We start from the raw sequence: 15,637 nt of genomic DNA, 5'->3' as shown, positions 1-15,637 counted from the left end.
GCTTCTGTCTTCTATGGAAAAAGTGCCTCTATTGTACATTTGGTAGCTGTTCAAATTAAAAAGAAAAGAAATAATAATATTAGCACATTCATTCAAATACGGTAGATCAAATAAGTACAATATTTGAAGTTGAACTACATAATGTATATCACCCTTAATCCTTTACCAATATATGATATAAAGAATCCTTATTATAAAATACCGTGAAATACTTTGTTACAAATTTTACCTTAATCCCGTTCCATTTGTATTGGATTAGAAGATTTTAAGTCTTACCTTGCATTAACAATATGTTTATTTGGTGTCAAGTTTTGTTAAAAGTATAGTCTGTAAATGTTTTTGGGTGGATATTTTGTTTTAAAATGTATTCCACTGTGTTTGTTGGGAATTTTAAAAGGAAAGGTCCAAGAGGATGTAAGCAATTTCAGAAAAAAACGTATTTCATTTTAATGTTGTCTTAATGTCAATTTTAAAACAGGTCTTTTTTAAAAGGTATCTTAGATGTCAACCATATGTTCTTTGGTATTTTAGTTATTTTTTAAGTTTCATACCATTTTTCATTTGGCTATTTCAAGTTTATACTGCCTTATACAACTATATTTGTAAGATTGCCTATAGCATTCTTTGCAAAACATATGTAATTTTATTTTAATATCCATTACAAAAATTCTTAATATTTATTTTATTGGAATTTTAAATGTTTGAAACTCATTACATTCAGATCAGAGTATAATGACAGATGACAACGAAAAATCCACCCAAACATCAGGACAAACACCAAAGCGTTTCCAGCCGAGGTTAAACCATGATTTCATTCCTCCGAGTCTTCAAGAGAAAGGTGTGTCACCGAGGAGACGCAGGACCTCGATCGAAACAGAATCAGAGACGGAGACAGAAACTGACTCTGATACTGAATCAGATACAGAAAGTGAGACGGAATCAGGAAGTGATGATCACCCTAGCAGCATGGTTGTCCTGGATGCTCAAAAACCCATTGCCCCTCACTTACAGAAGCAAAGAAAAGGAAAAACCCCAAGAACTCCAAAAACACCAAAGAGTGGGCGTGAAATGGAGACACCAAGGGGTAGAGGTGTGAGCATCATTCGGGAAGGGCGTGGTTACGTTGAAGTTGAGGATGACAGATCTTCAGAATCAGATCGGGGTTACAGCCACGCTCCCCCGGCAGTTAGCTATGAAAAGCCTCGCAAGAAGAGGCACAACATGGCAATTATCGAGGTTCAAGATGCAGTAGAACTTGATGCAAGGAGGAATGAATTGTCCATGGAAGAGGAGCGACAGGTGGCCGTCCCTGCCAACACCAAAGACAGCATGAGGCAGATTGATGAAGGACAGGTATGTTGTTTTATATAAGCAGATCTTTTTTATGGTAACATTTCTCGAATATTTATAAAAATTGTTTCTTATAATTCAGCTTTTTTTTGTTATGCATGGTCACATTATTAATGTACATTATGATATACCAGACCATAAATTATTGGAAATTGGAACTCCTTACTGCCTCGACTTCTATGTTAGAAATTATGTTTTGTGAGCTAAATTACAATGGAATTATAAAGAAACTTGAAATCATTCCTTTAAGCAAACATCAGCAGGTAGTGAGTCAATGTGGTAATGTTATTTTCAAATACATGTTTAGCTTGTCTTAGTTTTGAAGAAAAAAGTTAAGGTTATAACTTTAGATTCGTTATTAGTGGTACACACATTACCATGTGATTGACAATATGCAGATTTATAGCAAGGGCTATAACTCTGGCATTAACAATTGTTGTGTTATGCCCTTTTACCAGCTGAGGAATATAGTCAAGCATTGACATCTGTTAATTGGATGGTGCACTTGTTTTTATGTCTGCTGTCTTGCGCGTACATTTTTTCTCAATGTTATTGTCCTATAAATGTGTTTCCAGTTTATCCGAAGCGATGGTGAGGGTATCCTGCCTGCTCCATCCATCATGGTGGAGAGCCACGGGAAAACTGGTCTCCGTGTCAACTGGCAGTTGCCAAGGCAACCTGATCCCGAATACCGCCTCCTGCTGTACGTTGTCAACGTGGTTGGCACACGCTTCCAGGGCAGCATCAACAGTGACATTAGGTAGGATATATTTTATTATTTTGTTAAAGAAGACAGTCTGGTTTCCAGTTAATACAGTTAGGAACTGGAATTTGAAATAGTATGAATTCACTAGACTCAGTGAAGTTTACCTTCTTGATATATTAGGATAATATCCTGACTGATATTTATGCATGAGAATAAATTTATCCATTGCAAACTGAACACTTGATTTATTGATAGAACTGAAAAATAATATTTTAAAACAAATAACTGCTATGTATTTTGATTTAGAATGTTATTTGATGTGTCTGGTTACAGTTTTGAGTGTAACCTGGTTGAGAAGGGAAAGCAGGTTCGAGGCGTGCAGCACTGCTGGAATATACAGAATGGCCAGAGATGCTCGGTAGATGGTCTCGTACCAGGGCTTACTTACAGGTATGTGTAATGGATGTTATACTGTGAAATATGAAAATTTTAGTTTAAGAACATTAATGCTGTAATTCAGTTTTGTTTGCCTCTGATTTTTTCAAATAAAGCACAAAAAAAACATATCCATGAAACTTAAAAGATTTTATAAAAAAAAAGAAGAAGATAATCTTATGTATGGTTAATCATTCTATTGCACTTCAACTACCGGTATTTACAGTTCTCAGCCATATATGTATGAATATTTTCAAAATAGTTTGTGTTAAACATTCTTTTTGCTATTTCAATATAACTCCCATTCCTCAACAGATTGTATGTGATAGCCAACTACACAATGTTACATGGGCAGCAGCCATGTGAGATACAGACCACGTCTTCTGTGATCTACTACACGACTGTTGGGCCGCCCCGACCTCCCAGGATCAGGGTCGTTAGTGTTGACATGCACCAGGTCAGTATTTTCAAAAATATTGGACAATTTTTTTTTTTTTATATGTGGCTTAAGAGTTCTGCTTACTTGAAAAACAAAGACATTTTGAGGATGACTTGTTTTTTCAGTGTTTTTCAAATGTCTCTAAAGATGGTTTATTCATTGTTTTGCAAGAGCTTTTCAGCAGGTTAATGTATATGAATGAAAATTGGTGTTATTAAATATCATATCAACATTAGTTTGATCGCTTGCTTGTGATAGAAAAAATATATTCATGCAAATTGCTTACTATTTTGTAATCTTTATTCCCCAGGCTCTGCTAGAGTGGGACCCACCAAGAATGCACGAGGACCTGACACTTAGGGGCTATCAGATTTACGTTGACAACAAACCGCTCGGAAACATCCGAAACAAGGACACGCGCCAAATGATGGTTAACAACTTGGTGCCCGGGAAAACTCTCAGCATTTATGTTGTTGCTGTCACCAGACAGGCAACACAAGAGAGTGATCCATCCCGGGTCATACATGTCACATGTCCACGTAAACCACCCAGCATTGTTGTTGCCCAGCAACCATCATACAGGCCGGGCACTGTGCTCATTTCCTGGGAGAGACCTAAAGGTCATACTTACGCTACAAATGAGGAGGATATCTCACTGTATGGGTAAGTTGTAGGTGCCAAGCATGCAATACTTATTTAGAGTAATCATCAGAATTAAAGGCAGTTTTAGTAAGCTTGTATAGGTTTCTTTAAAACATCCTTCCCTTACCCACCCTGTGAGTAACTATACTTAAGCCCTTTTACGCACATGAAATGTACCGGGTAGTTGGAAAATGTTTTGAAGTTGGTAAATTTCCTAAGTACTAATTTATTGATCTTCCAACACCACTTATTTATATGCAACTCTTGATTTATTTCAGAGTGTATGTTGATGGCAAATGGTATGGTGAGGTGAAGTCAAACAAACTTGGCAACAAGCATGGCTACCAGTTCATCCTGAATGACCTTAACCCTGAACAGAGTTATGACATCAGTGTCAAGGCCATTTCCGGCTTCAAGCGAGTGGATCCTGATGCTCAGCATGTCTTTTCCATGAGCGAGGGACCCATGTCCAATGTGATCAATGTAATGGCCCCTGCAGCCCCTAAATCTCCTAAACTGAGGCTTGAAGGGCTTACTCCCGAGGGTATTGATGTCACATGGCAGGTTCCTCAACAGCATGGGGATGCTACCATTTCAGTAAGGAGTTATGGTTATTACTGCATAAGAATCTTCTATATCAGAAATAACTGCTAATTCCAGTTGGAATGATGTTGAACACATGTGTTTTTAAACAGAACTACAATTATACGTAATTTCAAGATTACACTAATAGAAACAAATTTGTCATATATTTCAGCATCCATCTACAAAGTTTTATCTCATAAAAATCGTCATCAAATCTGTTTACATAATAATTTTTAGCTTGTCTCTTTTTTGAAGAAAAAAACTTAAGGTCTGTCATAGCCTTGGTGATGTCATCCAGGTCAGGATGTAAAAAAAAACTTTTAAGATAAAACTATTTAAGATGTCCAGCAGCTAGGTACACATGTTACCAGAGACAATTCACACATCTATAGCAAGGTCAATAACTCTGAACTTCATAATTGTTTAGCTATGCCCAAACAACGAGGTTTGTGACACTCATGTTACAACATTACTTTAAAAAAACCAACAGAATTATACTTGTGAAAATTGAATAATTGAATTGCTAATGAGGGAATCCATTTGTTTGTTTTCCAGGGCTACCAAATGTTGAAGAACGGCAAGCTTTATGGCTCCATCATCCCATCAGAAGTGAACAGTCTGAGAATACGGGACATCTCGCTTGGAGAGAAGGTGTCACTACAACTTATCGCCCTGACAGATCATCCCGTGGGCAAGGTGGATGGACAGAAGGGTGGGATGGAGAAGACTGGGGAGCAGGGGGAACACACAGGTAGATCGTCGTTCCATTAAAAGTTTTCTAATATTAAAAAAAAATGATATTCAAAGACAACGGAAATTAGAATAGTTGTTGGGTATAACTGTTACAATCATTAGATTTAAGATTCTGTTGTCTTAAACTTTTGAAATGGTTGTGGTTGATTTTCTTTCTTGTGTATAGCACATAATACATACTAATATGATTAGAGTTTCGTTATACTGTTACGCCACATTCTTATTTTCTTTTTTGTTTTGTCCCCTACTTAATGGGACAGTTTCAGGTTACATCTACCATATTTTTTCACACATTCACATATCTATCTTCTTCTAACATCTCTTCCTACTAACACATATTTTTAGCTCGCCAAAATCAGAAATACATAGAGTTTACTGAAGATGTTCAGATGTGCGATAAATTTGATGCTGGTGTACAAACTAATGAGGTTAACGAAAAAAACACTGAGAATGCAACGCAGACCGAGAAGAAAGGTGACGGTGTACTGTGACCTGCCAGTAGATTCGCTAGATAAAGCTTCAGCTTATTTCATTCTTGGATAAATAAAATATTTTTAAAAATTATTTAAAAGTCACTTCAGCAATGCATGTTCGCTTTGACTGTGAAATTACAGGTAGCTTCAATGGTATATAGTCAAGGGAAGGTGTCTATGAAAAGAATTATGAAAATACTAATGTAAATGGCTTTAACTTTAAGAGTTTGATGAAGATATGCAAAGATGCAACATGTTAATCAATAATGACCTTTTGAAATGTCAATGACACTATACTAGGACATTCTACATTGCTGCTGTAATCAGTTTTGCGTAGTCAGATTGAGTGATCAGAAATCTTTTTCAGAAACTGTTTTATTTTCAATTCATGTTGACATTAGGTTACAACATTTCAAATAATATTGCATGTTAATTTAAGTTCAGTTCTTGAAGTTTTTTGGGTATAACTCCATTTCAAATCTGGTTAAGTTTATTTTGATATACTTAATGAATAATAAAGCATAACAATGCATGTACCTCTACTCACATTACTATCACCTCTTCTGTATTAAATCAGTTTAGAACATATTTTACCAGTCTAATAGTGTAGCATATAAATAATAATTCATTTCATTATTGTTTCCCTGTTTCCAGATGTTTTCCTTGGGGAACGGTACGCAGGTTGTCGTCCAGGTGCCAAACTGGTGGTCCACTACACGGGTCTTGTGTGTCCACCGTCTCAGGTCTGGTGTGAGCGTGTTACCGGTCATTCCGCACTTATTGTCTGGAACAGAGGTAGGGACCAGTAAATACCTTTAAAATTAGTATTTTTAGCTTGTACGAAGAGACCACTTGCCTGCCTGTGGTTTATGACTGAGGAATGGCCAAAAATTATCCATGGTTTAAAACATAGAAATAACTTGGTTTTGTTGTGTATTTTTTATATAAACATACGAGTACCTTGAACATTAGTTACACTCTGGCCAGAAAGCTCATTGGTAGAGCATTATTCTGCTTTGGCTCTGCATGGTTACCCACTTTGCCAGATAGTACTGTGGTATAGAAGTATTCTGCATTTGCTCTGGATGGTTACCCACTGGCTAGATAGTACTGTGGTATAGAAGTATTCTGCATTTGCTCTGGATGGTTACCCACTGGCCAGATAGTACTGTGGTATAGAAGTATTCTGCATTTGCTCTGGATGGTTACCCACTGGCTAGATAGTACTGTGGTATAGAAGTATTCTGCATTTGCTCTGGATGGTTACCCACTGGCTAGATAGCTCAGTGGTATAGAAGTATTCTGCATTTTCTCTGGATGGTTACCCACTGGCCAGATAGTACTGTGGTATAGAAGTATTCTGCATTTTCTCTGGATGGTTACCCACTGGCCAGATAGTACTGTGGTATAGAAGTATTCTGCATTTGCTCTGGATGGTTACCCACTGGCCTGATAGTACTGTGGTATAGAAGTATTCTGCATTTGCTCTGGATGGTTACCCACTGGCCAGATAGTACTGTGGTATAGCAGTATTCTGCATTTGCTCTGGATGGTTACCCACTGGCCAGATAGTACTGTGGTATAGCAGTATTCTGCATTTGCTCTGGATGGTTACCCACTGGCTAGATAGTACTGTGGTATAGAAGTATTCTGCATTTTCTCTGGATGGTTACCCACTGGCTAGATAGTACTGTGGTATAGCAGTATTCTGCATTTGCTCTGGATGGTTACCCACTGGCCAGATAGTACTGTGGTATAGCAGTATTCTGCATTTGCTCTGGATGGTTACCCACTGGCTAGATAGTACTGTGGTATAGAAGTATTCTGCATTTGCTCTGGATGGTTACTCACTGGCCAGATAGTACTGTGGTATAGAAGTATTCTGCATTTGCTCTGGATGGTTACCCACTGGCTAGATAGCTCAGTGGTATAGAAGTATTCTGCATTTTCTCTGGATGGTTACCCACTGGCCAGATAGTACTGTGGTGTAGAAGTATTCTGCATTTTCTCTGGATGGTTACCCACTGGCCAGATAGTACTGTGGTATAGAAGTATTCTGCATTTGCTCTGGATGGTTACCCACTGGCCTGATAGTACTGCGGTATAGAAGTATTCTGCATTTGCTCTGGATGGTTACCCACTGGCCAGATAGTACTGTGGTATAGAAGTATTCTGCATTTGCTCTGGATGGTTACCCACTGGCCAGATAGTACTGCGGTATAGAAGTATTCTGCATTTGCTCTGGATGGTTACCCACTGGCCAGATAGTACTGCGGTATAGAAGTATTCTGCATTTGCTCTGGATGGTTACCCACTGGCCAGATAGTACTGCGGTATAGCAGTATTCTGCATTTGCTCTGGATGGTTACCCACTGGCCAGATAGTACTGTGGTATAGCAGTATTCTGCATTTGCTCTGGATGGTTACCCACTGGCTAGATAGTACTGTGGTATAGAAGTATTCTGCATTTTCTCTGGATGGTTACCCACTGGCTAGATAGTACTGTGGTATAGCAGTATTCTGCATTTGCTCTGGATGGTTACCCACTGGCCAGATAGTACTGTGGTATAGAAGTATTCTGCATTTGCTCTGGATGGTTACCCACTGGCCAGATAGTACTGTGGTATAGAAGTATTCTGCATTTGCTCTGGATGGTTACCCACTGGCCAGATAGTACTGTGGTATAGAAGTATTCTGCATTTGCTCTGGATGGTTACCCACTGGCCAGATAGTACTGTGGTATAGAAGTATTCTGCATTTGCTCTGGATGGTTACCCACTGGCCAGATAGTACTGTGGTATAGAAGTATTCTGCATTTGCTCTGGATGGACTGGCTAGATAGTACTTTGGTATAGAAGTGTTCTGCATTTGCTCTGGATGGTTACCCACTGGCCAGATAGTACTGTGGTATAGAAGTATTCTGCATTTGCTCTGGATGGTTACCCACTGGCTAGATAGTACTGTGGTATAGAAGTATTCTGCATTTGCTCTGGATGGTTACCCACTGGCCAGATAGTACTGTGGTATAGAAGTATTCTGCATTTGCTCTGGATGGTTACCCACTGGCCAGATAGTACTGTGGTATAGCAGTATTCTGCATTTGCTCTGGATGGTTACCCACTGGCTAGATAGCTCAGTGGTATAGCAGTATTCTGCATTTGCTCTGGATGGTTACCCACTGGCCAGATAGTACTGTGGTATAGCAGTATTCTGCATTTGCTCTGGATGGTTACCCACTGGCTAGATAGTACTGTGGTATAGAAGTATTCTGCATTTGCTCTGGATGGTTACCCACTGGCTAGATAGTACTGTGGTATAGCAGTATTCTGCATTTGCTCTGGATGGTTACCCACTGGCCAGATAGTACTGTGGTATAGAAGTATTCTGCATTTGCTCTGGATGGTTACCCACTGGCTAGATAGTACTGTGGTATAGAAGTATTCTGCATTTGCTCTGGATGGTTACTCACTGGCCAGATAGTACTGTGGTATAGAAGTATTCTGCATTTGCTCTGGATGGTTACCCACTGGCTAGATAGCTCAGTGGTATAGAAGTATTCTGCATTTTCTCTGGATGGTTACCCACTGGCCAGATAGTACTGTGGTGTAGAAGTATTCTGCATTTGCTCTGGATGGTTACCCACTGGCCAGATAGTACTGTGGTAAAGCAGTATTCTGCATTTGCTCTGGATGGTTACCCACTGGCTAGATAGTACTGTGGTATAGAAGTATTCTGCATTTTCTGTGGATGGTTACCCACTGGCTAGATAGTACTGTGGTATAGCAGTATTCTGCATTTGCTCTGGATGGTTACCCACTGGCCAGATAGTACTGTGGTATAGAAGTATTCTGCATTTGCTCTGGATGGTTACCCACTGGCCAGATAGTACTGTGGTATAGAAGTATTCTGCATTTGCTCTGGATGGTTACCCACTGGCCAGATAGTACTGTGGTATAGCAGTATTCTGCATTTGCTCTGGATGGTTACCCACTGGCCAGATAGTACTGTGGTATAGAAGTATTCTGCATTTGCTCTGGATGGTTACCCACTGGCTAGATAGTACTGTGGTATAGAAGTATTCTGCATTTGCTCTGGATGGTTACCCACTGGCCAGATAGTACTGTGGTATAGAAGTATTCTGCATTTGCTCTGGATGGTTACCCACTGGCCAGATAGTACTGTGGTATAGAAGTATTCTGCATTTGCTCTGGATGGTTACCCACTGGCTAGATAGTACTGTGGTATAGAAGTATTCTGCATTTTCTCTGGATGGTTACCCACTGGCCAGATAGTACTGTGGTATAGAAGTGTTCTGCATTTGCTCTGGATGGTTACCCACTGGCTAGATAGTACTGTGGTATAGAAGTGTTCTGCATTTGCTCTGGATGGTTACCCACTGGCCAGATAGTACTGTGGTATAGAAGTATTCTGCATTTGCTCTGGATGGTTACCCACTGGCCAGATAGTACTGTGGTATAGAAGTATTCTGCATTTGCTCTGGATGGTTACCCACTGGCTAGATAGTACTGTGGTATAGCAATATTCTGCATTTGCTCTGGATGGTTACCCACTGGCCTGATAGTACTGTGGTATAGCAGTATTCTGCATTTGCTCTGGATGGTTACCCACTGGCCAGATAGTTCAGTGGTAGAGCAATATTCTGCCTTTGCTCTGGATGGTTACACTCTGGCCAGAAAGCTCATTGGTATAGCAGTATTCTGCATTTGCTCTGGTTGGTTACACTCTGGCCAGATAGCTCAGTGGTAGAGCATAATTCTTTTTTTGCTCTTGATGGTTACACTCTAGCCAGATAGCTCAGTGGTAGAGCATAATTCTTCTTTTTTTGCTCTGGATGGTTACACACTGGCCATATAGCTCAGTGGTAGAGCATAATTCTTTTTTTGCTTCGGATGGTTACACACTGGCCAGATAGCTCAGTGGTAGAGCATAATTCTGCCTTTGCTCTGGATGGTTAAACTCTGGCCAGATAGCTCAGTGGTAGAGCATAATTCTGCCTTTGCTCTGGATGGTTACACACTGGCCAGATAGCTCAGTGGTAGAGCATAATTCTGCCTTTGCTCTGGATGGTTACACTCTGGCCAGATAGCTCAGTGGTAGAGCATAATTCTGCCTTTGCTCTGGTTAGTTACACTCTGGCCAGATAGCTCAGTGGTAGAGCATAATTCTGCCTTTGCTCTGGATGGTTACACTCTGGCCAGATAGCTCAGTGGTAGAGCATAATTCTGCCTTTGCTCTGGTTCATTACACTGTGGCCAGATAGCTCAGTGGTATAGCATCATTCTGCTTTTGCTCTGGATGGTTACACACTGGCCAGATAGCTCAGTGGTAGAGCATAATTCTGCCTTTGCTCTGGATGGTTACACACTGGCCAGATAGCTCAGTGGTATAGCATCATTCTGCTTTTGCTCTGGATGGTTACACTCTGGCCAGATAGCTCAGTGGTAGAGCATAATTCTGCCTTTGTTCTGGAAGAAACAATACCTGATTTCCCTGTTTAATATTTTCTTTTAGGCATGACCTTAGCCCATGAACATATTGCTATTTACAGCAAGTTTAAATGGTTGATTATGTAACATTTCATCACTCAATTTTCTTCTACAGATGTATTTATTAAAGCTTTTGAAACATTAAAATGAGAACTACTTTTAATTGTTCATTGAGCCTTTAACTCAAGAAGGAAAATCTGTGATGAAACAAATCAATAAATCTTTAATTGCGATCCCAACTTCAATATATTTTAAGACAACATGTTTACAGGAAACCAAAAATGGTTGATGGCTTTATTGTTTTCAAAGATTTGATCATATTTGTATGCCGTTACCTGGCATTCTACTGAGTAGGTTGTAAATAGTAAACAGTCCATTTATCTTGGCTCAGAGAAATAATCACAAACTTATAGGCATGCATTGACAGTGAGCTTAGGGATAATGACATTTGTCATTGCTTGTAATGTTTATTTTATGGCTGTGATTTGAATATTTCGTAATAAATAGTTAAAGAATGAAACTTGTGCTTGATACTGGCCTTAGAAAAGAAAATGTAGAATATTATCAGAAGAAGTATTTTATTGACAGGGCTGTGCAAAAATGTAATCAAACTTTTATTTCTCACACTAAGGAAGTTTGTTTAAAATTTGTGCAGTCCTTTAAGCATAAATTAATTGAAGAAGTTATTATGAAAGAAGTTCAAAAGAGCATTCAAGTCTAAAATCATATTATTTGAACTACGATTGAACCTTAATTGACAAATTATGTTTGGTTGAAAAAGCATAACATGAATCATTTAGCAGTTTTGCTTTTATATAAACAATGGCAACTTCATTTTATTGAAATTTCTTTGTATCATTTATGTATCTCAAAATGTAATGTGCTGTCAATGAAAATATTAACAAAAATCTTATAGATTTTAACTCGTATAACAACCATTGAACGACTATCTCTAATTGTTAACAATGATCACATTGTTTTGTTTTAAATAATTCCAAAACTAAATGATAAGTATTATGTTTACTCTATCTTATATTATCGGCAATGTTGACAGCAATGAGCGTTGAACGATGATTTGTGAAATTTTAGTTCAGTACAGTGTAGTTACGGAACTTTTTCCATCGGATAAATCAATACATTGAACAGAAAGACAAGCCATGCCACATTATAATGTCATGCATCAGATTTAAATTAATGGTAAGGTGAGATGATGTTTGCATAGGATTTCATTAAGGAATAATGCTTCGTTCACTTTCTTTCATTTCATTGAAAAGTGTGCATCATAAGAAGTGAATTGGATTTACCAGGTAGTTTGAAGTATTTTTTTCTACATTTGAAAATGATAGTTGCTTTTATTAAGCAAATTACAATTTAAAAATAATAATTATTTAAGGTTTGATTTGTCACCAAAAGGTTTTTTATTTAAAGAATCCATTTTATGAGGTTTGGCATTTAAATGTTATATTTTGCGCAATTTTCATGTGAAACAATCAGAATTTTGAGGCATTGATCACTTCTGTGGGAAGGAAATGGTTTGTCACAAATCAAGTTAAGAACTATAACAGGTTTCAAGTTTTAGCTGAGAGATTCCATATAAACAGTTGGCCACAGTTTTCATTTTCTCAAGTATTCTTATCTGGTTTGATGCCAACATGCTGTATTTTGAAATTTTAAGAGTAAATTGTGTGCGATCAAAGTACTTTCTCTAACCTTAAGGCATGCTTAAAACATTACAATGTGCTGATCAGATTTCTGCAGTGATAATATAATGCAGAAATAAATCAGCTTTAAAGTGCAGTGCATTGCATTTGCGAAGAAATAGAATAAATTACTTTATTAGCTTACTAAAAATATACTTCAATGGAATCATCTGAATAACGATTGTAAATATCCTCGCATGTTTATTGAGTACCATCTAATTTGTCATGATCTGTGTCTTTGTAAAACTTGGAAAACGTTCTTCAAATTTACTCTGTATAACATAAATATTTGCACAGATGTTAGTTATATACCTGATTTGAAATATATGGGAAGATACTTTTACTTTAGATTTACAATAACTATTTGAGATTTTTTAAACAATATTTAAGGGCTGAACATGTTATGGTTGTGATACATCTCCTTGACAGTGGATTAAACTTATCTGTGAGTTCCGACATCTCGTGTTGGTTGATGGATTTTATATGAAAGTAATTGTCTTTATATGAATTTTTCTTATGGAAGTGTCTTATATCATTCAAACTCAATCATCGTTGAAATATAAATAGGAAATGTAAGTGGAAAAATAATTTAAATACAATAAGAAATATCTTGTCATTGCTATTTAATGTAGCAAACATTTATTAAGTTATTAAAACCTCACTTCTAATTGGATTGATGATAAAAAGTGTCAATGGAGTACAAATTGAATCCTCAAGGTTTATGTATGCTTCAAAACTTCTGATGTGACATTAACAGAAGAATTTAATGAAGTGTTCCAATCCATAAATGTTCTTATCAGAACTGTTTTTCTGGTACAAGAATGATTGCCCTACATTGATTTCTCGCTTAATTTCTTGGCTGATCAATTTTATTCCTGTTTCTAAGGACATGCTTACTGCTGAATGTGGCAATTTAAACACCATAACATTGTCACCGTAATGTTGTTAGTATTTCAAATATATGGGGTTTTTCTGTAAACTACCAAACAACCAGAAAATTTGCTAGAATGTTAAAAGGGTGTGGATGTTGTAACACTCTATTTTTTTGCATTACTGATTGTCGCCCCAAACTGGCCAATCAGAACCAACTATTTTGTGCACTGTATTCCAGCTATTAGTGTATGTGACAGGTGGATTCAAAACTTGGGCTGTGGCATGTTAATGATCTACTAACCCAAGAGTTTCAATGATAAACTATAGTTTGGCTATAGTTCATTCATTACAAGTTCAACAAATTTATAATTACAATTGTTGTCACTCCCTTTGAATAAATATGTTTTATTTGTTAAACATCAACTATAACCAATACTTACAAGTCTTTATGAACAAATGAACAAGAATGGACATTAGGACTTTTACACATCTAACTGACTCCCCCTTTAATGTATGTAATATTTTCCAGATGACGAACCAAAGTCTCACTTTATCCGGCCAGAAAGCTACCAGGTGACTTGGTGGCCAGGAGATAAGCCGGAGGATGACATCAACAGCGATAGCACTGCAGGTTTGTGTTTTTTAAATGTGGTTTTTAGATCTGTGTAGCTTAATTTGTTTGGGGTTTTAGCATATCTGGGTTTTTAAAGAAGGTTTTATCATAGCCCCCTTTGAGTTGTCATCATAAGTGTGTTTCAAAACTATTATGTAGGCAAGAAATTGTAAAGCTATGAAATATAATTAGATTGAGCTATGTTTGGCAGGGTTCTCAATAATCTGTGGTTGAACTGGCTGAAATTGGAAAATAACCGGGCAGCTATGAGGGTCAAGGGGCATGCGCATAATTTCCTGAATTGTAGGGGTATTTAAGATTGCATTTTAAACTGCAGTTTATATATACAAGTTCTGCAGTATATGAATTAAACAGACATAAAAGATTAATTGATTAAAGAAAATTGTCTTCAACAACAAGAAAGGTGTGGAATGTAAAAATGGAACCTTCAACCTAGGCAAATTTGAATCAGCTTAAATGGCATTTTAATTATCCATATTGGCCAGAAGCAGGTTCTTGTTGAGAACCCTGGTTTGGTAACTATTCAGCCGATTGTTCAGAACTTTCCTTAACAACATTGTTAACATGATTGTAATAAACTTTCAGATCTTTTCTGCTCTTGGAGTTGAATGGATAAACTTCTGATCATCTGTTTTTGTAACAAGCTTTGAGACAGTCATTTCAAGTGTTCTTGTTTTATTTAAATATAGGAGCCCATCATTAACTATTTTATGTTAAAAAGTTAACAACGAAGTTCTGAATAATCGTACCATTGTCTTCATCTTCTTATTTTCATTAGATGTGTGGGAATTTTCTGCCATTTGTAAATTAAAACATGAATACTAAGCAATAGTTGATGTTTATTTTTACTCTATGAAACTATTAAGTCGACATTAGCTGATCACAGCCTGGTTCCGACATATTAAGTGAAGCAAAAATAGATATTTTGTTACTTAAGTCTTGGCTCAGATGTCTCTTTTCTAGCCAGTGCGCATGCACCAACTGCTAAATAACCCACTTAATAAATCATTTAATAAGAAAAGCTAAGTTTGATGGTCCTAAATATTTGGTAATGATGATAATCTATACGGAGTCCACTTGTAGAAACACTAGGAAAGAGTGATACAATACATTTAATTAAATGTTCATCGCCAATTTTGTAAAACTATTGTATATGATTCTCTACCAACAGGATCATGTTGTACTTATTTCACGCTGTATTTAAGTGTTTTGTTTTGCTTTTTTCACAGCTGATGGTAATTATACTCTGCACTCTTTGTCTTTTAAATAATGGTGTAGTTTAATCCCTTTATTGGCCGTTAATTAGTGCAGTTTATAGTTACACGTGTAGTGTCCATGACTGTCTTTTGTTGTGCTTTGAAATCCAATGATATAAGCTGCACTTTAATACTGTATGACAGCTTTTTTTGCAGATAAAAAAAAAAATTATTCCAAAAAAATTGAAATAGTTTCACATACGAAATTCTTGTGTAATCTTTTATAAAATGGGAGGAATGTGTTTTGTCACCAGTCCTGCAAATGTTGCATTATGACAAAAAGA

General features: G+C 37.2%; 1 protein-coding gene across 11 annotated transcripts in view; it reads left to right on the top strand.

Annotated features, from left to right (window-relative positions):
- LOC128217013 (uncharacterized) overlaps nucleotides 1-15,637 on the top strand; it is a 59,634-nt gene that overhangs the window by 31,884 nt on the left and 12,113 nt on the right. For all 11 annotated transcript variants that reach the window (XM_052923809.1, XM_052923806.1, XM_052923815.1 and 8 more), the window contains 9 exons: nucleotides 722-1,353; nucleotides 1,926-2,110; nucleotides 2,390-2,506; nucleotides 2,807-2,948; nucleotides 3,241-3,593; nucleotides 3,851-4,169; nucleotides 4,713-4,908; nucleotides 6,038-6,178; nucleotides 13,993-14,094. In XM_052923809.1, the coding sequence (XP_052779769.1) occupies nucleotides 722-1,353; nucleotides 1,926-2,110; nucleotides 2,390-2,506; nucleotides 2,807-2,948; nucleotides 3,241-3,593; nucleotides 3,851-4,169; nucleotides 4,713-4,908; nucleotides 6,038-6,178; nucleotides 13,993-14,094 (2,187 nt within the window). The remainder of the gene's footprint in view (nucleotides 1-721; nucleotides 1,354-1,925; nucleotides 2,111-2,389; nucleotides 2,507-2,806; nucleotides 2,949-3,240; nucleotides 3,594-3,850; nucleotides 4,170-4,712; nucleotides 4,909-6,037; nucleotides 6,179-13,992; nucleotides 14,095-15,637) is intronic.

The sequence above is a fragment of the Mya arenaria genome, chromosome 14 (assembly GCF_026914265.1).
Source record: "Mya arenaria isolate MELC-2E11 chromosome 14, ASM2691426v1".
Taxonomy (NCBI): Eukaryota; Metazoa; Mollusca; class Bivalvia; order Myida; family Myidae; genus Mya; species Mya arenaria.
Note: the sequence above shows the minus strand (reverse complement) of the source record. Positions and strands in the feature narration are given on the sequence as shown.